The 21213-nt window shown below is 38.7% G+C and overlaps 1 protein-coding gene across 3 annotated transcripts in view; it reads right to left on the minus strand.

Annotated features, from left to right (window-relative positions):
* Positions 1-21213, minus strand: part of SPTA1 (spectrin alpha, erythrocytic 1) — a 65815-nt gene that overhangs the window by 19746 nt on the left and 24856 nt on the right. For all 3 annotated transcript variants that reach the window (XM_024750521.1, XM_024750504.1, XM_024750513.1), the window contains 17 exons: positions 20180-20302; positions 18382-18599; positions 17465-17557; positions 15618-15755; positions 14252-14403; positions 13428-13614; positions 12167-12268; positions 8475-8566; positions 7450-7594; positions 5763-5944; positions 3695-3794; positions 3383-3580; positions 2381-2524; positions 1743-1846; positions 1127-1289; positions 733-864; positions 82-219 (listed from right to left, as the gene is read on the minus strand). In XM_024750521.1, coding sequence (XP_024606289.1) covers positions 82-219; positions 733-864; positions 1127-1289; positions 1743-1846; positions 2381-2524; positions 3383-3580; positions 3695-3794; positions 5763-5944; positions 7450-7594; positions 8475-8566; positions 12167-12268; positions 13428-13614; positions 14252-14403; positions 15618-15755; positions 17465-17557; positions 18382-18599; positions 20180-20302 — 2411 coding nt within the window. The remainder of the gene's footprint in view (positions 1-81; positions 220-732; positions 865-1126; positions 1290-1742; positions 1847-2380; positions 2525-3382; positions 3581-3694; positions 3795-5762; positions 5945-7449; positions 7595-8474; positions 8567-12166; positions 12269-13427; positions 13615-14251; positions 14404-15617; positions 15756-17464; positions 17558-18381; positions 18600-20179; positions 20303-21213) is intronic.

The raw sequence follows: 21213 nt of genomic DNA on the forward strand, positions 1-21213 counted from the left end.
GAAATTGTTCATGCAAAAGTCTGTTTATCTGACAAGTATTTATTAAGATCCCATGCCCACACCATTTCCAGGTATAATTACCTCTGAGAGCCAGAACTCAAAGTCCCGGATGCCTGTGTTGAACCTCTGCTGGCGACTAGCTTCGTTGAGCTTCTGTCCTTTGTCAATTGTTCTCTCAAACAAGTAGTCCCAGTTTTTCTCCAACTCTTCTACTTGACCCTAGCCTCCCAAAATTGAGTGGTCATTATGGTGTCTAGGGTCCTGTGACAACTTGAAAGGATAACGTAGGGAGGCTCTGGAGTTAGGGTCTAGTCAAAATCTGCCAGTACTGGAATCTTATATATTGATATTTTAAATCAGTTATGCTGGTTTAAATCTGAGAAAGCAACGGGAGGTGTTAGAAGAAATTTTGAATAAAGGGTCATGGGCTGATTACGGAGGCTGATGCCTAAATATCAAAGCTCTTGGTAGTAGGGATAGAAAATATAAGGCAAGCATGATAACACATAGGAATTAAGTCTAAAGCTTTCTTGGAGGTCAAGGTACTGAGTATGATGGGAGTGATAAGGTCTGAGCATCACTATTTTCCTCCTCCTTTGTGCAAAAATCAAAGGGAAGACAATTAACTATGAAACATGTTTCATATCCCTACACATGAAAACATTGAAAGAGTATAAAAGATTTCTCTTCGTGTGCCTTTGTAGCCCAAAATCCATTGTGAGCAGAACCTACCTTCATGGTCTCTTCATTGCCATCACATGCCCTCCTCTCAATCAGAGTGTTCCCCAAGGTGATGACTCCTTTCACCTGTTCAGCTCGGCCATAGACCTCATTTTCAAAGGTCTTGTGCTTCAGATATTTTCTCTGAAGGGAAAGCAGAAACTAAATTACCACCTAATTTAGGAAGCAAGATGAGATAAATTCTGTTTAAAAGGAAGAGTTAACATTTCTATCATAACCAAGGTGATGATAACTTCTGAAGAACTCACTCCACATTAGACTCAGAAGTCCCTGAAGGCAGTGACAGTGCTCTGAACAGTAAGGAAGGGTTCAGTATCACAAGGTGACCATTCATCCAACAATCTTAGTATGTTGAAGTTTTCCAAGATTCTTATCTTGAACTTGCCTGAATGTTGGTGGGGTCTTTGTAAGATTCATCACAGGCTATGGGCAGCATCTCACTGATCCATTCTTCTTGGTCCTTGAGGTCATGGTAGAATTGTTTTAGATCAGCATAGTCTCCAAGTTTCGTTCGCTCAGCAATCAGCTGTTCTTTGAGAGCCTTCCATCTGGAAGTCGGGGCTAGATTACTCTCTGTCCTCTACCCTTCCACCAAGCTTTGATGCCATATTCATGAATCTTCTTATTTGCTTACCTGCCCTTTCTCTTCTCATTATTTATATATTTATATGTCACATATATAAACATAGTTATATATTATTTATTCATATATTTCCTTATGTATTACATATTATATTATATATTATTATATATTCATATGTTATATATAACACAGTCTCATTATTTTCAGATATAAAATTAAGTGATTAAGTCAGGTAATTTCTAAGGTAACTTCCAAGTCTTTCATTTTATGAGTCTAGATCAGAACATTTCCCAAATTTTCAAGATAGTTTTAGGCATTTAGAAATGAGAACTCAGTGTTACTACCATCCTCAATGTTAACAAAGAGGCCACTTTGCTACATCTACCTATAACTCACAAAACAATTGCTTGGGCCTGACCTGTCTAGTACCCGTTGGCGCCGAGCAGAAATCTCTTCCTGGGCATAGTGGTCATCAGCTATGAGCTGCTCAGCAAAAAGTTCTAGTTCAGTGATCTTCTTTTCCTAGATAAAAGAAAGAGAAAAAGCCCAGATGCACGGAAATTAGGCCCTTCATGCAATCCCAGACTCCCTCCTAGAAAAGGTCGGTGATATCTTTGTGGCTTCACAAAGGGAAACAAAACCAAGGCCAAAAGGTAAATGTCTTATGAGGAGGTGGGTTTTAACTCAACAAGAGGAGAAACAATAATGATACTGAAATGAGCTACTTCCCATCTCAGTATGGTGCTGAGTTCCCTATAGAAGAGACACTTCCCATGGCCATTGTAGAAGATGATTCCCACATTGGATGGGATGTTAGGCAGTATATAAAATAGCTTCCAATTTTAAAAGTCAAGTTTTAAAAAGCTGGATTTAAAGTAAAAATCCAGTGTCCCATGCTACTTGGCTAAGACTAAGCCACCATGTGCCCTGCCTACTTCAGAGTTTTCTCTAAGAATCAAATGGGAATTAAAATAAGTATAAACCACAAACATGTGTAGAATTTCTGTTATTATTACTAATAGCTATTATTGGAGTTCTTATGTGAGTTGTTATTACCTGGGCAGTGATTGCTTTGTCCAAATCGTCACGTTTCTTCATCAAGGCCTCCAGACTGTCTAAGGAACCCTTATCATCTGACCTTAGGTAATTCTCACGTACCACCATCCAGCTCTCAGCCTGATCACAGTTCCCTCGGAAAAACTATGGGGAATAAAGTTGAATGTATATGATATATTCATTCCAGGTGGACAGAGGAAATTATCTCCCCAGTCTCCTGTGATATTGATATAAGGGACCCTGTAAGGTGGGCCAATATTCTTCCAAGAAACATTTATACCATAAATCTTAGATATACTGGATCTTTTACTCTTCCTTGAAAACATGTTTTATGTTCTCATATAAGCTATACTCTCATATAAGTATATATCTCTATATATCTCATATAAGCTATACTCCATCCTTGGAGTATAGGAAATACTCTCACTATTTCCCATATCCTATACATGAATACTGGCTGGTTATTTCTTTAAGACTCTGGTAAACACTATTTTTCAGGGTAAGCTGTGACACTCTCACTCCCTTCCCTTAAAAGTGTTAATCACTCCATCTGCCATAATCTCAAAACACTCATACATTTTATCAGTAATTATCTTACTGTATGAGAATGATCTGCCTACATGTCTAATTTCATTACTTTTAGGAAAGGGACACTATCTTACTAATCTTTGTGTTCCCAGGGCCCTGCACACAGTAGGTTCTCAATAAAACAAAATCAATCAAACCCTCAATCAATCAATAAAGTATAATCACCCAATTTTATGCCCCCATGCCCTGGGACTGACCCCTATTTTGTTTGCCTTTTTTAACAGGAATAAGGAGTAAAGAACACCACAATGAACAGTCTACAGAGCAGGAAATACAATGTCAAATAATCAAGAGATGCCCTTATGCTTTCACCATGGAAGTCCAGTGAAATAAACACCTGTATTAACCACATAAAATTGCATAGATGAAACAGAGTGCAGCTAATCCTGCCTAATGATTGGGAATTTGCAGTACCTGCAATTCAAGACACTGATCTAGCATCTTCTTCCGTTGTTTCCAAGCTTTCTCCAACTCATCTCTCTCTAGTTTGACAGCTTGAAGTTCTTCTTCAATTTTAGGGCTGGCACGGTGCCCACTGCTTATAAGATCTGTACCGAAGTCTTCTAAGGCTTGGAAGGTGGGAGCCTCGGCCTCCATTTCAGCAAGATGCTCCTGTGGCGAAAAGGGGGCAGAGACTGGTGAGGCCAGTGACATCTCACCAAAGTTGTAAAATGAGGGAAGGTCGTGAAGTCATGTGATCAGGGACTACAGCTTTTGTAACCATACCTGGTGTCGCTCTATCATGATCTCTGTGCCAGTTAAGTCCTCAGCTAGCTCCTGGGATGATACCATACCACCAATGCCACTGAGCCAATTCTGTTGGTCCCTAGAGAAAGAGAAATATTGACAAGAGAACCTTGTAACTTGCTATAGAACTGTCTGTCCTTGGGCTTTTTCTCCTCTAGAAAACATTTCCATATCAGTATTTTCTATCAGGTTTATATACTTCACAAATTTTAGACTTGTTGTTTTCACTTTATAACTTAATAATAGCATTCCCTTGCCTTTGAAATTTTCTTCACTTATTATCTCTTTTGATTCTTGCAATCATTTTGTGTAGAATTCTGGGAATTCTTTTCTTTCCATTTTGGAGATGCAGAAGTTGGCCTAGAGAATGTAAGCAATTTGCCCATGTGCTAAAACTAAAAGCAGACATCTGGAGTAGAACCCAGACACTGGAATCCTGGACTGGTATACATTCCATTACTCCTAACAAGTCCTGTTCCTTTAAAGTACATAGATCTTGGGTTTAAAGATCTATTTTAGTATAGAATCTCAGGGAAGGCATGTCTTTCTTCTTACTTTTATTCCCAATAGAATCCAGTACATGATTCTGTCCAACACATACACACACATAGCACCCCCAACCCCTACTCCTGTGCTATTGACTAAATCAGGGCCATTTCCCACTCTTTTAGCAGTCAAGAAATTAGGCAAGGAGAGCTCAAGTCCATCTGCTCCAGATGGTGAATGTCAAATAATAATGCACTGACTTAAAAAATTATATATAATGGTCAGATTAAGCATCTCATGAAGAATGCCCTTGCTCTTGTTTGCTAATTAGGAATCAGTAGCTTTAGGGCAGAATGGTCTCTTCTTTTGTAAACTTATTTATTCACTTATTTAAACAATTAAGTTTTATTGGGTGTTTACTATGCACCAGACATTGTGAAAGAGATATATTTGTGCCTTCCAGGAGCTCACACTTTATATTGAAAGAAGAAAGGAAAAGCAAACAAAACATAGACACCAATACATGTTTTTAAAAAGTACTAAAAAGCAAGACTGTCCTAAAGAGAAAATAAGGTGTTAGAGTTGCTCTGAGGGTGGGGATATTACTTTTGAAATATTGAAGAGTAAGACTTCATAAAGAGAAAGAGGCAGCATTTAACTTGGAATCTTAATTACAGGTAGAACCTATATATACAGAGATAGATGAGCATATATATGATTTGGGGGAATGAGTATGGATGCTATTTATTTATACTGTATGAAAAACTATAGCTTTCCAGAGACCCTGAATTGGGGAAGGGTTTGCCAAGGGCAACTACAATCATTTGCCAAAGTTGCCCCCTTTTTTCTTCAAAAGTGTTGCATTGCAAACTACTACTTCCTGAACACTCAATTCTAAATGATCCTCTCAGCAGACTGATATGATGGGGCAGAATGTGAGAACTGTTCCACAGATAAAGTGCATATTTGCTAAAACGTGATAATGTCTAAAGTCTTTAGCAAGGCAGTGAAACTTCTCCAGGACTTAATTTTAACATTTCTGAGTTTATCTCTTGCTAGTTCTCCTTACCCCTGTGACATACAAAACCCAGGCTCTAGCTGTCCCCACATCATGGATATTCTGTACCTTTCTTATTCTCACACTTTTGTTTGCATAGTTCCATCTATTTGTTAGGATGTGTGTTTTGGGCTGTATTATGTTCTACCATGGTTATCTGTATTCTTCTTTGCTTCTCCAGTAGACTACTCCCCCCCACCCCATATCCTGTAATTCCTGCTATAGCACCCTATATATAGTATACACGCTATAGAAACTTACTTAATTGGCATAGATAATCTCACATTCCTTCAAACTGAAATATTTCAGTTTGAAGGAATTGGCTTGAAATATTGAAAATGAGAATTTTGTGCCTTACCAGAGGTACAATCTGGACCTAGAGGTACACTCCAAACCCAGCAGTGAAGAGCACCTGTACATAGACTGCTCCTAGATGCTCCACTCATGGGCCAGACTTGGAAATTGCCCACCCCACCAGGTGGAAGTCTGCCTCTGGAGCTTTACCTGGCCTGGCTGAGGAACAGGAAGAATTTTAGGTCCTCCTGTAGGGTCTCCTTACGTTCCTCCGTAAGCCCCAGCAGGTCATCCCAGGCCTGATTCAGCTCCAGTCGCTGCCTTTGCAGGTCATCGGTGGCATCTGGGTGGGACTCACTGAGCCGATCTGCTGTCTCCCCCAGTACAGCCACCTAGGAAGTCAAGAGCTCTGACAATCAGCCTGGAGCCGCACCTGAATCCTAACAAAGGAAGAGTTCCAAGCCCTGGCAGTGCTCCTTCCTCAAATAGACTTCAATGAGGTACAAGAACACCTTGCTACTTTATAAAATATTGTACATTTAAGAATAAGCCTTTATAAAAATAAATAAACAAACAAACAAACAAATAAATATATAAGAAGGCTATCAGGCAGGGTGATTGACTTGGCTGGTGGCAAGTGTCTAATTCTTAATGTGAAAATCTTTTCAATGTAGACATTTTCTGTGCTTCTTTTTTCTTTACATAATAATGCAAGTTCTATGATGTCTCTGATTTTTCCAGAGTGTATCTGGCAAGCTCTAGAGTTCATTTTTTGGTCAGAGTAAGATTAATCTCCTTCAGTCCCTTGCTAAGGAAACTCTGTACCATACTCAGGCATAGACCTGACCATTTCCTATTTATCTGAGGCTGCTGACCTCCAACTAACTTTGGTAAGTTCTGGCCTATTGGAACTCACTAAAGAGGTACTTAGATAGTAGGAAGTTAATTTACAATATATTTTCCCTCAATGAAATTTGGTGCAACCACTGTGGAAAACAGTATGGAGGTTCCTCAGAAAACTAAAAATAGAATTACCCTATGATCCAGCAATCCCACCCCTGGGCATATATCCAGACAAATCTATAATTCAAAAGATACTTGCACCCCTATGTTCACAGCAGCACCATTTACAATAGCCAAGGCATGGAAACAAACTAAATGTCCATTGACAGATGAATGGATAAAGGAGATGTGGTATGTATATAAAGGAATATTACTCAGCCATAAAAAGGAATGAAATAATGCCCTTTGCAGCAACATGAATGCAGCTAGAGATTATCATACTAAGTGAAGTAAGTCAGAAAGAGAAAGACAAATACCATACGATATCATTTATATGTGGAATCTAAAATATGACACAAATGAACCTATCTATGAAACAGAAACAGAATTATGGACGTAGAGAACAGACTGGTGGTTGCCAAGGGGGAGGGGGTTGGGGGAGGAATGGAATGGGAGGTTGGGGTTAGCAGATGCAAGCTTTTCTATATAGAAAGGATAAACAATAAAGTCCTACTGTATAGCACAGAGAACTATATTCAATATCCTATGATAAACCATAATAGAAAAGAATATAATAAAAGAATGTATATATATATATGTATAACTGAATTACTTTACTGCACAGCAGTAATTAACACAACATTGTAAATCAACTATAATTTTTAATAATTTAAAATGTTTTCCCTCCATGTGAATGGTTCTGGGGCATGCCCTCTTAGTGGACTTGCCTTAGGGACAAGGTAAAAGTATGAGTATGGAATAGGATAAAAGTACAAGTATGGAGTAGGATAAAACTATAAGAATAAGAGACTCAACAATAAAACCAAAGAAAAGGACATTAATAGGTATAAATATGAAGATGAACGCGTTGGAAAAGCTTAAAAGCACGTCTCACCTTTTCCTCCAGGGGTATGAGGTCTCTCTCAAAGCCCTCGTGCTGTCGCTGAAGGGCCTGAACACTGAACAAGTCTGAGCCAGGGTCAGCAGCACTGAGGGCCTGGCACTTCTTCTCAATCTGTTCCTTGGTGTCATCTGCTTCTCTGGTACACGACAGTGAAGAGTTTAAGAATAATAGGCATACTAGAGGCAGACTAGCTGAGTTCACAAAGAAGTCATCACTACCATCATCATCATCCTTTTTAATGTGTTAGAACTTAGGTGTATTTAATCTTTACAACAACTACTTGAGGCCTAGTTACTATTACCAGTCCCATTCACATATGAGAAAACTAAAGCTTAAGAGGCTAAGCAGAAAGAAAAAAAGTTAACTATTTTTTCAAGGTTATACCATTGCCAAATGGTGGAGCCTAACTTTCAACTAGGTAGCCTGATGGCAAAGCTCCATGCTTAACTGTTATGTTTCATGATTTTCCATCTTAAACCATTCTAAACAAGATCTGTCTGAATTTCAGTTTTCCCTTCTCTGAATATTCAAAAATACATTTATACACAGTAAAGGTGTTTGATTTTCATTAGGCTTGTTCATTCATTTGTTTGCTTAATTAGTTGTGTGTGTTTCTTAGTGTAGACACAGATTTGGAAATCAAACATAAAAAATTGTTGAATCAACAGTTAGAGTCAATGTGATGTTTCTTGCCCTCTACTGTCTACTTCTAGTTCAGAAATATAATTACTTAAACCTCTTGTTTCAACTTCAATTTTCATTCACTATCATGAAAACATATAAAGACTGCTAATTATGTATGTACCAGGGCCCAAGCCTAGGTACTAGAAAATTGAAGTTGGTTGTCTGGGAGTAGCCTATGTGCCAAGTGAGGAATCTACTACTGAAGCAACTAATTTCCAATTTTCTCCAGGAAGAAGGGTTAAATTTACAGCTATGGATCTACTATACTAAATAGAATTGGCAGTTCTTGAGTGGGTTCTAGAGTAGCATTGCTTTTCAGGTAAAATTCTTACCTGTGAAACATTTGGACAGCATGGGCACTGCCCAAGAGCTGGCGCTGTTCCTCTGCCAGCCTCTGCAAGGACCCCCAGCGGGCATTCAACTCCTGAAAGAGGCAAACACAGACTTTAGCTAGGGAGCTAACTCAGACAGCTCAGTGGTGTCTAAAGACTAGATGATTGTGGCTAAAACTTCCAAAAGTATGTTGAATAAGAGTGGTGAGAGTGGGTAACTTTGTCTTATTCCTGATCTTAGTGGAAATGGTTTCACTTTTTCACCATTGAGGATGATGTTGGCTGTGGGTTTGTCATATATAGCCTTTATTATGTTGAGGAAAGTTACCTCTAAGCCTACTTTCTGCAGGGTTTTTACCATAAATGGGTGTTGAATTTTATCGAAAGCTTTCTCTGCATCTATTGAGATGATCATATGGTTTTTCTCCTTCAGTTTGTTAAGTTTTTCTTTCCCTAATTGCTTTAGGTGTAAGGTTACATTGTTTATTTGAGATGTTTCTTGTTTCTTAAGGTAGGATTGTATTGCTATAAACTTCCCTCTTAGAACTGCTTTTGCGGCATCCCATAGGTTTTTGGTCATTGTGTTTTCATTGTCATTTGTTTCTAGGTATTTTCTGATATCCTCTTTAGCCACAGCAATCAGAGAAGAAAAAGAAATAAAAGGAATAAAAATTGGAAAAGAAGAAGTAAAGCTGTCACTGTTTGAAGATGACATGATACTATACATAGAGAATCCTAAAGATGCTACGAGAAAACTGCTAGGGCTAATCAATGAATTTGGCAATATATCAGGATACAAAATTAATGCACAGAAATCTCTTGCATTCCTATACACTAATGATGAAAAATCTGAAGGTGAAATTCAGAAAGCACTCCCATTTACCATTGCAACAAAAAGAATAAAATATCTAGGAATAAACCTACCTAAGGAGACAAAAAACCTGTATGCAGAAAATTATAAGACACTGACAAAAGAAATTAAAGATGATATAAACAGATGGAGAGATATACCATGTTCTTGGATTGGAAGAATCAACATTGTGAAAATGACTCTACTACCCAGAGCAATCTATAGATTCAATGCAATTCCTATCAAACTACCATTGGTATTTTTCACAGAACTAGAACAAAAAATTTCACAATTTGTATGGAAACACAACAGACCCCGAATAGCCGAAGTAATCTTGAAAAAAAAAAATGGAGATAGAAGAATCAGGCTCCCTGACTTCAGACTATACTACAAAGCTACAGTAATCAAGACAGTATGGTACTGGCACAAAAGCAGAAATAGAGATCAATGGAACAAGATAGAAAGTCCAGAGAAAAACCCATGCACATAAGGTCACCTTATCTTTGATAAAGGGGGCAAAAATATACAGTGGAGAGAATACAGCCTCTTCAATAAGTGGTGCTGGGAGAACAGGACAGGTACATGTAAAAGTATGAAATTGGAACACTCCCTAACACCATACATAAAAATAAACTCAAAATGGATTAAAGACCTAAATGTAAGGCCATACACTATCAAACTCTTAGAGGAAAACATAGGCAGAACACTCTATGACATAAATCACAGCTACATCCTTTTAGACCCATCTCCTAGAGAAATGGATATAAAGCAAAAGTAAACAAATGGGACCTAATGAAACTTAAAAACTTTTGCACAGCAAAGGAAATCATAAACAAGACAAAAAGACAACCCTCAGAATGGGAGAAAATATTTGCAAATGAAGGAACTGACAAAGGATTAATCTCCAAAATTTACAAGTAGCTCATGCAGCTCAATATCGAAAAAACAAACAACCCAACCCAAAAATGGGCAAAAGACCTAAATAGACATTTCTCCAAAGAAAATATACAGATTGCCTACAGACACATGAAAGAATGCTCAACATCATTAATCATTAAATAAATGCAAATGAAAACTACAATGAGATATCTCACACCAGTCAGAATGGTCATCATTAAAATATTTACAAAGAAGAAATGCTGGAGAGGGTGTGGAGAAAAGGGAACCCTCTTGCACTGTTGGTGGGAATGTAAATTGATACAGACACTATGGAGAACAGTATGGAGGTTCCTTAAAAAACTAAAAACAGAACTACCATACGTTCTAGCAATCCCACTACTGGGCATGTACCCTGAGAAAACCATAATTCAAAAAGAGTCATGTACCAAAATGTTCATTGCAGCTCTATATTTACAATAGCCAGGACATGGAAGCAACCTAAATGCTCATTGACAGGTGAATGGATAAAGAAGATGTGGTACATATATACAATGGAATATTACTCAGCCATAAAGAGGAATGAAACTGAGTTATTTGTAGTGAGTTGGATGGACCTAGAGACTATCATACAGAGTGAAGTAAGTCAGAAAGAGAAAAACAAATACTGTATTCTAGCACATATATATGGAATCTAAAAAAAAAAATGGTCATGAAGAGCCAGGGGCAAGATGGGAATAAAGATGCAGACCTAATAGAGAATGGACCCGAGGATAAGGGGAGGGGGAAGGGTAAGCTGGGACAAAGTGAGAGAGTGGCATGGACATATATACACTACCAAATGTAAAATAGATAGCTAGTGGGAAGCAGCCGCACAGCACAGGGAGATCAGCTTGGTGCTTTGTGACCACCTAGGGTGTGGGATACGGAGGGTGGGAGGGAGGCAGAGACAAGAAGGAAGAGATATAGGGACATATGTATATGTATAACTGATTTGCTTTGTTATAAAGCAGAAACTAACACACCATTGTAAAGGAATTATACCCCAGTAAAGACGTTTAAAAAAAGACTAGATGGGGCTTAAACCCTGGTTGTTTTCATCTTATCTCCTTTAGAAAATGCACAGGTTTCTTTCTTTCTTGGATAGCTTGAACTTGGGTCTCATCTATGCCAATGTAGCTAAGAAAGGAATTAGTTTTCCTCCGAAACTGATGGTCTAGGATGGAACAATCAATCTTAGAGCAGCAATTGCTATTGGCTGCCACAGAGATACATTACAACCTCTGAAAAGTGAGTGGAAAGTGTTGCCTTGGTAGGTAGAAGGTATTACCTTTCTCTATGAGAAATATAATGCCATTCTGCATCGTGAAAGGACTAAACCAGGTAGCTTCTTAGAGCCCTATTTTACTGTAGAGAGTAAGCAAATTGTTCCTATGCACTTTCCTTCTCACTCTTACCCCAGGTCAATCACCACAAAAGGAGGCAGAGAATTCATCCTCACTTGTTTATGACGACTCAGAGAACTGGACTAGACATTCTATTAATTCGTTACATCTCTTATGGAACCACAAGTCCAAATCTGAGTCAGGTCTAGAGTGCCTTCTCCCCCATCTCTACTACCTATATTCTTCTTTCATCAGATTTTACCAGAGTATCTCCTCCAGTAAACTTTCTTGATTAACCACTTCCCACTGTCTGCCTTTTCTTTGTATTCATGCATTTAATCACTGAATTTCTTGTGGTGATGGGGTGTGTGTGTGGCAATTTATAGATTTCAGATCAGTTAAAATGGATACATGGCTGGACTATCTGAACTATTTCCTTTGACCTTTCCTGTAGTTAGCTCCATACTGCCATTACCTTCTGCATGTTCTAGTTGATCTTCAGGATATGCAATTAAGCATTTTTAAATGAAATGAATATTTCCCAAACCTGGTAGTGAGAAGAAAGAAGGAGCCATAGTTACCTGCTGTATTTGAGCTCCTTCTGGTGTCAGAAGCTCTTCAAATTGAAGATCATCAGCCACCTTGTTGATATCCCTCAGCCGAGGCTCATTGGTCTTCAAATCCTAGGTGGGAAAATGTATCCAGAGCAGTATAAAACCCCTTCTCAAGAATCTTTCATACTTACCTGCTCATCTTTGCCCCGACTTGGCTACAGGTTAAAACGTATTGCTAACCACATTTGCAGTACACAGCAAATTGCCTTCCTCCAGTCTGCCACAAAGAAGAGAACCTTTAAACTCCCTGATACCCAGTGGCTTTCAAAAACGTGGCAAGACAGCTGTTATTTATATGGATTATGGAGCACATTAATTTTCCTAGATTTCTCCCTGGATTAAATTATAACATCAAAGGGGTCTATACCTGAGCCATGTAATGTTCTTTGCTACCAATACAAATTCCTCCATCCTTTGTAGGATTTCATTGTCTGAGTTGCAATTTGCTTATATTAAGATGTTGTAACAGCTCTAGGGAACTCATCACCACGTCTATGGTGATGACATTGTTTATTCCACTATACAATGGCCTTTTAATGAGTTTTCTCATGGAAGTCTCATTCTTGGTATTCTGTTATAAATTGTACCCTTTTTTCTCCCTTCCCTTTCTTTCACTTCTCTCTGTCTCCATATGTATATATATGTACTTTATCTTTATCTATTGATCGATCGATAGCTTTGTATAGCTTTGTATTCCATGTGTAAGGAAAGTACCATATGGAAAAGAAAGAAGGAAGTAGTTTATACTAATTGCTAGTTAAAATAATAGAATGGATCTGAGAGAATAAAGGAGAATGGAAAGGTTTTAGGTAGGCAGAAAATTAGAAATTGGTTGTAAAGTCAGGTTGTTCTTCCCACCTTTCCATCCAAACTTCTGCCCCATAATTAGACCTTGCAAGAGTCTCAAAACATCCCATCTCAACCTGGGAAGCAGGAACACAAGACAGTATAGGACAAGTTGTGAAGATTCTGGGAGACCAGCATTTCCAGTAGGATGTGGGAGTGGCAGGAAATGCAGGCTGCAAAGTCAGGGTGACTAGTTTCCTCTGCATTTTCCTTCCACTTGTAATACCCAGAGAAATATTTGAAATGTGGAAGTCTCAGTAGTTTTGGGGAGGATATTTAGCAAATATGAAATTAAGGAGTTACTAAGGAGGAGATATGGGGTAAAAGGAAATGATGATAACCCTTGTAAAGCTGTCTAGAGGAGGTGGTTCTTCTTTCTCACCATTTGGAACTCATCAAACTTTTTCTGCAGCTCCCAAACATCATCTAATTCCACCCCGCTGTTTTCTGCCTTTTTCTCTCGGATCCAGTCCAGCATGTCTCCTGCCTCATAGGCCAGCAAAAACTCATTGTAACGTTGCAATAGATGACGTCTGCGTTCTTCTGCCCGATCCAGGAGAGAAAGGTACCTGGGTGGAGAAACAAAGAGAATGGGAAATGTGGAATAAGAGATGGAGAAAACACAAAAGAGTAGAAGCAGGGTGAGAAAGGGAGAGAATGAAAGGGAGAAAAATGAGAGGGAGGAAAAAAAGAAAAAGAAAACAGTAAAGAGAAGAGGAAATAAAGATGGAAGGAAAACAGCATTGAGAACAGAGAGAAAAAAGTGTTCCATTTAAAAACAATAAAAATGTCAATGTTCCAACAGTATGACTGTCAATACACCTTCCTCATTCTATAGAAGTGAAAATCTCACATTCCTATTGACAACTGGATATGAAGTAGCTTGGCATAGTAAACAAAGTTCATACGGAAGTCAGAAGACCTTTTGATAACCTTGAAAGAGTGAAAGATTGCCAGGCAGGGAGTCAGAATACGTGACCCTAATATGTGTCTGACCTCTGGCACTTGACTTAATGGTTCTGGGGTTCCCTTTCCTCATTTAAAAAGTAAAGGGTTTGAATTACCCTAAGTTAACTTTCAGCTCTTAAAATCTGTGAATTTGCAAAGCATTCTTAATCTAACAGATATAGACTCGTAAGACGTGTTTTTGACCAATCTGGAATGTTTGGCCAAACACTGTTCTGTTCTCCAGCCTTCAGAACTTACTGGTTTTCAATCTGTTCCTGACGCTGGGTGATGTTGCCTGGTTCTTCTCGCCTCCGTTGCGGGAGCATAGGAAACTCATCACGGGCAAGTTTCCTGACGTAGACAGCTGGCACAAAGCCCTGGTGATCATCAGCTTCCACTTTCCACCAGTCCTAAAGGGAGAGAAAATCCCCACTTCTTCCTTAGTTCTTGGAAAAGCCACATATAGGAGAAGTTTTAACCCTCATAACTAAGTCTCTAGGAAAAGGGACAGGCTGATGGCCAGAAGAAGCAAACCATTGTTTATGGGTAGCATATAATGTTTATATATTACAAAGAACATACATCAGAAGTTGCAGGAAGTGCAGAGATAAGCCTCTTAAGTCAAGGAATTTGATGTTAGATCCTTAACTTTGATGAGGTTTTCAAAAACTGACAGCCATTCTCTTCATGATGGGGCATTTTGTCCACTAGGAATTCACAAAAAACCCATAGGGCCAGGACTGAACTGGGCTTTTCGTGGGTGAAGCACCTGTATATGACAATATTGTATAATAACTTCTCACCATCCCTCTCCCAGAGCCCCTAAAAATTGTGTGTTGCCCTGAAATTCACCTATGTAAATGCTTTATGCTTAAGTATGACCTTTATCTCCACAGGAGGGTTGCTATACTAACTGCTCTGGAGTTAACATCCTCAGAGAATAATGTGGTGAAATGAAGAAGACTGGGCAAAGAGAAAAGAGGACTGGAACACAGCTTATTTGATAATAAAATTCTTGCTTCTCTAAAAAAATTACTTGGCCTCAGAGTAACAAATCCCAAGCTCTCTTCTTTTCTTCTCAATCGTTTTTGGAGATTAATCAAGCATTAGAATATAAAAATATTTCTCATGCTCTTATGAGAAATATATTTAAAATCCTAGACAATACTTTGTCAGTATGCTCACAGTCATAAGGGCTAAAGAAAATCTAAGTTGGCAAAAGACTTATCCTTGAACAGGCTCCTCTTAACACCAGCCATTTTTGTTCCATTACTAGGAACACTGGGTCAGAAGAGCAAGGAAAGATGAGAAGAAAGAGGCAGTTTAATCCTGTAAACATATTACAGAATTGTCACTCATGGCTTACATGTCTTTGGGCTAGTTACTTAAGATCTTTGAGTCCTCACTTTGTTAACTGTAAAATTGGTATTATAATCTCAAAAGATATGTACAGGATCCTACACAGCATCTGAAGGAAAGATACTGCTCAATAAATTATGGTTATTTAAGAGAGAGGGAAATAGAAAAATATTGGCTGGTTAAAATATGGGTATCTGGCAGGGTTGGGAGAGTCGACTGCAAGAGCCACCCTGTTGATGGGAAGAAAGGTCGAAGGGAAAGTCACCTTGTTGATGGAACTGAGCAGTGTTAAGATATCATCTTTCTTCATGGTGACTTCTCGGGGGCTGCGGGCCTGGAAGTCATATAAGGCCACAACCCTCTCTTCTCGAGCAGCTTCCTCCACAGGTGCAGCCTGTTGTTGCTGAACAAAAACAGTAAGCAGAACAAGCCAGTCACCCGTAGGAAAGATTTCTCTGTACAGCCTAGCCATGGTGGGCCGTCCCTGCACCTTGCAGGAGAGAGGAGCCCCTGGCTGAAATCTCTTACATGGCTGCCAGTAACAGAGCTATTGCAATATGCCATCTTCAGAGATATCGTTCCATCCTAACACTTCTCAGGGGACAGGTGGGCTGGGAAATACGAACACAGAGCGAGCAAGTAAGAATGTAAGTTTTCAAAAACATATTACATGCTCTAAACTACCAGTTCTTAAGCAGGCAATAAAGGATTGTGTGTATCCATGTTCCAGAAAATTGTTTGAGAAAGTGAGAGACCCCCTATCTCTCATCACCTTCTCCATTCCCTGGGTCTTTAAAGCATTTTGTCAAGCAACCGTGGACTTTCTTTTTTAGAGATGAGTGATCTACAGCACAGGAAAGGCCACAGAATTTTAAAAATTGAGAACATAAACTGAGATCAAATATCTTGTCTCTCTCTCCTTTTTAACCTGTCCTCTAAGGTATAGTCTTCTCTGATTTTCATTTTTTCCAAATATCATATCTCTCAGAGAATGAACAAAATATAATCCCTCTTCATAAGCAATGGCCCACATCTTCTTCAGATTGGAGCTGAAGATGTACTTCCCCTTACATATCCCTCTAATTTTGTATCCTTCAAATACTGCTTCCTCATAACTTACAATTCATAAATCCACCTGTTTTTGTGTAGGCACTCACTGTGCAGAGCTTGAGGAAGGCACAGCACCGAAGCTCTGTAAATATATATTGACTTGACAGAGTGAGTCTATGTCTTTTCTACTCCCAGTGTATGGATTCAGAGCCCCTCATAAGACAGAATTCCTTGAATGTGAGAAGTGTGTCTCTGTTGCTTCCACTATACTAGGAGATACCCATATCATTTAGTTGATTGCAGCTCCCATCACTCTTCAGGACACTTATTTTCACCTTGCAGTCTAGCCATCCTCACATTCTCAATCTTTTGCATTTCCCATTTCCCAAATACACTTGATTATTTTGTGCTTCAGTGCATTTGCTCTCATAGCTTATTCACTAGAAGAGCCCTTCTTCTCATTATCTGCATAGTAAACTACCCTTAAAAAAATAAACTGGTTTGCCTCAGCTATGAAGATTTTCCTATCCTCCAGCACTCTTATTTCAAGAGAATGAAACACTCCTTTCTTTGAGATTCTTTTTCCTGTTCATATATCTATTATATGCAATTATTTGTTAAAACTTATGACCTAATAGACTGTAATTTTCCTTCAAGTCAGGATTATTTTTTATTCATGCCTGCACATGGTAGACATTTAATAAGTGTCAGTATAAAAAAAAACTAAGAAAGGGAGGAAATAAATCAGGAGGGAATATAAGAGGAGAGATGCAAATAAAAGAAATAGGAAAAGACAGAGAATGAAAGTATAAAATGAAAAAGGAAAGTAAAAAAATAATATACCAGTGAATAACTGATAATACTTACTGAGAAATTCTTATAAACTAAATCTCTGTAGGTGCTACAAAGATGCCACAGTGCCTGCCTAAAGATCGCAGGACTTACTATTTTCTATTGCAGTTGCTTCGACCATGTAAAGTAAAAACTGGTAACAAAGAGAATCTCCTAATTCCTTTTCCTCTGTGGTGGAGAATGTGATTCTTGTCATACCTAAGTCCTTACCTGGCAGGCTTCTGCCTGATCCCGAAGAGCTTGCATACTGTTTCCAAAAGCCTTCAGATCCACTAGAAAGGCCTCATGCTTCTTTAGAAGAGCCTGAATTTGTTGATGGGAAGATCATCAGAAGCAAATACAGGAAGAACACTAAGCATCCCTGGGGAGTGTTTCAACTATTGTTTTGTGTTATACTTATTGTCCTAATTCCTGGTAAGAGACACTCTCCACATATAATAAATTTTTTAACTCTAAATTTGCAAGTATCAAGAAAATAAGAGTTAAATGAACAATATCAATATATTTGCTTTAATCAAAATAAAGTCAAATTGCACAAGTGTCTTCTCAATGCACATCATAGCTGAAAGAGGACACTGCTGAAAACATTGCTTTGTAGGATTAAATATTGGCATAACTTTAGATGCCCATGTCAAGTATTTCTAGTGCATAGGGTTTATGAAATACTATACTGGCTGATCATAAGACAATGAGCAAAACAAAGAAATGGATATAAAGGGTAATTATAACCTTAGAAGTTCTTCTTGCCCCAACGTGTCCGTGTCTGCCTGGCTTTATTACAATAAAGTAATTAAGTATATGTTAAAACTATGGTTGGTTTGTGAAATCCCAAGCTCAGTCTGGGAAATTTAGGATGGGACCAAGACAGGCATAGACGTCTGGTCATGCCTTTTTGGGCTTAGATAATCTCTAAGAAATATGGCTCTCTGTGGGGTTAGGAAAATGTGGTGTATCTTTTGGGATTTCTGTTAACTCAGGTTATCCCAGCAGATGAAGACCAAAGATTATCACTCTGGAAACTCTGAAAAATCTGAGAAAACCTGTAGTTGTCACACAATCTAATCAGGTACTAATTTGGTACTAATTTGGTGAGTACTAGACAATATCCTTCCCTGTGCCCACCTTACCCCAGCTGCTTCTTCATCAGCCCCATAGTTAGTGTTGTCTACTATAGGTTCCCTCTCTCTAATCCATGCTTCTGCTTCATGCAGGTCAGCTAGGTATTGCTGGAACTGGACATTGGCTTCAAGATCATTCTGCCGTCTAGCAGCTCGAGCCTGGAGAGATTCCATATTCTCATTCAAACTCTTGACCCTAGAGGCCACATCTTCTGCAGCAAAGTGTCCTATGGAGTAGTTATAGAAAAGGAGAATTTTACCCTCATTAATATCCACTATACTTTAATCCTTTTGGTGAGCTGGGAGAGAGAAAGGGAGCCATAAGAATGACGCTGCATGTAGCCAATGTGACATTTCACCTGAGTTCCTGGGAACTGGGATGTCATAAGTGAGATTAAGCATCAATAGATGCTAATGGGGGATAGGGTATATGTGTGGTGGTGAATTGGGTGGTAGAATCTCTGATATACGGACTGAAAACAAAAGACCTATGTGTGGGTACAGCTCAGAGTTCCAAAAACGTGTATTCTCTAGCTTAAGCAAAAAATTCAGCAGATTTTCATTCTTTTTTAACATCAATGAATTAAAATTCATTCTTAGGATTGTGTTAAGTATGTTTTTTAGAATTTTGTGAACACCTCTACAGATAAACCAAGAAGATACAGTGAAGTGTCAGCAAAAATCCACAAGCAGATTTTCATTTTTACCCATAAAAGATTGATTACTGCAGGAATTTTTCTCCCATCCTAAACAACTAGAAAACCAGACACAGCGTAAGAAACAATGATTTTCAGAAGATAGGCATTCGAGTGTGACTCCCAAGAGAAGGGAAAGAAATGAGCTGTGCCTTATGACTGCCACAGTTTATGCCTGGGGCAGTCTGTAGACTGCAGTGCTGGGAGGACTAGCCCAAATAGAACTAGCAATCACACCATTCTGAGGAGACAGAGATCAGAGTTGGGGGAAGACAAGACAGCTAGAGCTCGTGGAGCAGGGTACTGAGAAGGGTGCTGTACTGGGGATGGAGTTTTGGGGATACACATAGAGGTCCCGTGAAGTATGTGACTGATTACTCCTTTGCACACATGTGTCAGGAAACTCTTCAAGGGTAAGGAAAAGAAGACTGGAAAGCAGTAGGCCAAAACACTCCTAAGGTCACATAGGGCTGTGAATAATTAAAATTAGCTCCCACCAAAGTGGAAAGATTTTATAATACATGAGGTAGTATCCTCAGAAGGGTTATACCTTAGTAGTGGACTAGTCGCTAAATTAGTTCCAGAATAAAAACTTCCCTGGAAGAATCATAAGAAAGCAGATCCAAGAAGCTCAACGATTGCAAAGCTAAAGAAACAAAGACCACTACACCAAGTTATACTGTAATCAAATTGGCGCAAATTGGTGAAAACCAGTGATAAAACAGTCAGAGGAAAAAAAGACCTTACATACAAAGGAGCAAAGATAGTAATGAGAGGAGACTTCTCACCAGAAACTCTGCAAGTCAGAAGACAGGGCAGCAGCATCTTTAAAATGCTCGGAGAAAGACAATATCAGCCAAGAATTTTATATCCAGTGAAAATGTGTTTCAAAAATGAAAGCAAAAGGAAGTCTTTTAGACCAAAACAGAAGCCCAGAGAATTTATTATTAGCAGGGCCTCACTACAGGAAATGTTAGAGGAACTTCATGTAGAAGGAAAATTATACAGGTAAAAGTATCAAAGTAGATAAAGGGATGAAGCCCTAAAATTGAAAAAAACTCATAAATCTGGAACAGTGATGACAGGTCAATTCAATCTGAATCATAACATACCTTCCTCTACCATTTTGTTTCCCCTCTCTGTTATCACTTGGATGCGTGGCTCGTGGCTGGCAATATTAGCCTGGATGACTTGGTGTCTGTTCAGAAGATTCTTGGAGGCAATCAGGTCCTTGCCTAGAGATAAAAATAATTTCAAGGTCATTGTTGTAGTGCACAGAATAATAAGAAGCTACTATACTTCTTTTTAACTCTTGGACCTACAAGTTCTTCCCATTGAAGTTCATTAAGTGGGCTTCCTAAAATTTATGCTGTTTGTCTGAATTAACTCTGCTCAGCTTTGTTCTTCCCCTTGCCTCTTTGTACTAAGAAAATGCATTATTCTACAAAGGACAATGAATAAATCACTCTTCTCTTTGGATGATAAGTAGAAAGGCATGTAACTCTTCAGCTCAAACTTCCAATAATTTCATGCAACCAATTTTCTTTCAACATATTGTGGTATAAAAAGCAGGATCTTCTATTTGCTTATTTCTATGGATGCCAGAAAGTTATTAAGTCCTCTAAACTAAAAATAACCGGTTTTTAGTTTTCTTTGTAAAGATTAGACGTAACTTACAAAAAGTGCCTCACTCGTTGGTTAACACTAACAAGCACATAATAAATACTATGTGCCGTTAATTTCCTGCTTCTAAAGTCCCCAGTTCCAGCTATCTACTTCATCCTCCCTGTCTCCCGTCAACACTTCAACTCTCTTTCCTCCAAAATTTTCTTCCATATAGTTCACACTAAATGTCTCCAGAAACCCTCTATGCCCGTCTCTCCCTCAAAGAGATATTTTCTCTTCTAGGATATTTTCCCAGACTAGCCCCTCTGTTGTCATATGGTCCAGCCTCTCACAGATGTACCCAATACATGTATATTAAGTTTGCATTATATTTATGTGCACTTTTTTCTATATTTCAATGCAAGTGTCCTGGCACTAACAATGGTGGACTGATTGATTCCAAAGGAAAGAAAATTATGTACTTTATCTGCTGCTTCACCCCTTCTATCCTTGTAATAGCTCATACATATCCTTGTGATAG

Source organism: Neophocaena asiaeorientalis, unplaced genomic scaffold (assembly GCF_003031525.2).
Source record: "Neophocaena asiaeorientalis asiaeorientalis breed wild unplaced genomic scaffold, Neophocaena_asiaeorientalis_V1.1 scaffold315, whole genome shotgun sequence".
Lineage (NCBI taxonomy): Eukaryota > Metazoa > Chordata > Mammalia > Artiodactyla > Phocoenidae > Neophocaena > Neophocaena asiaeorientalis.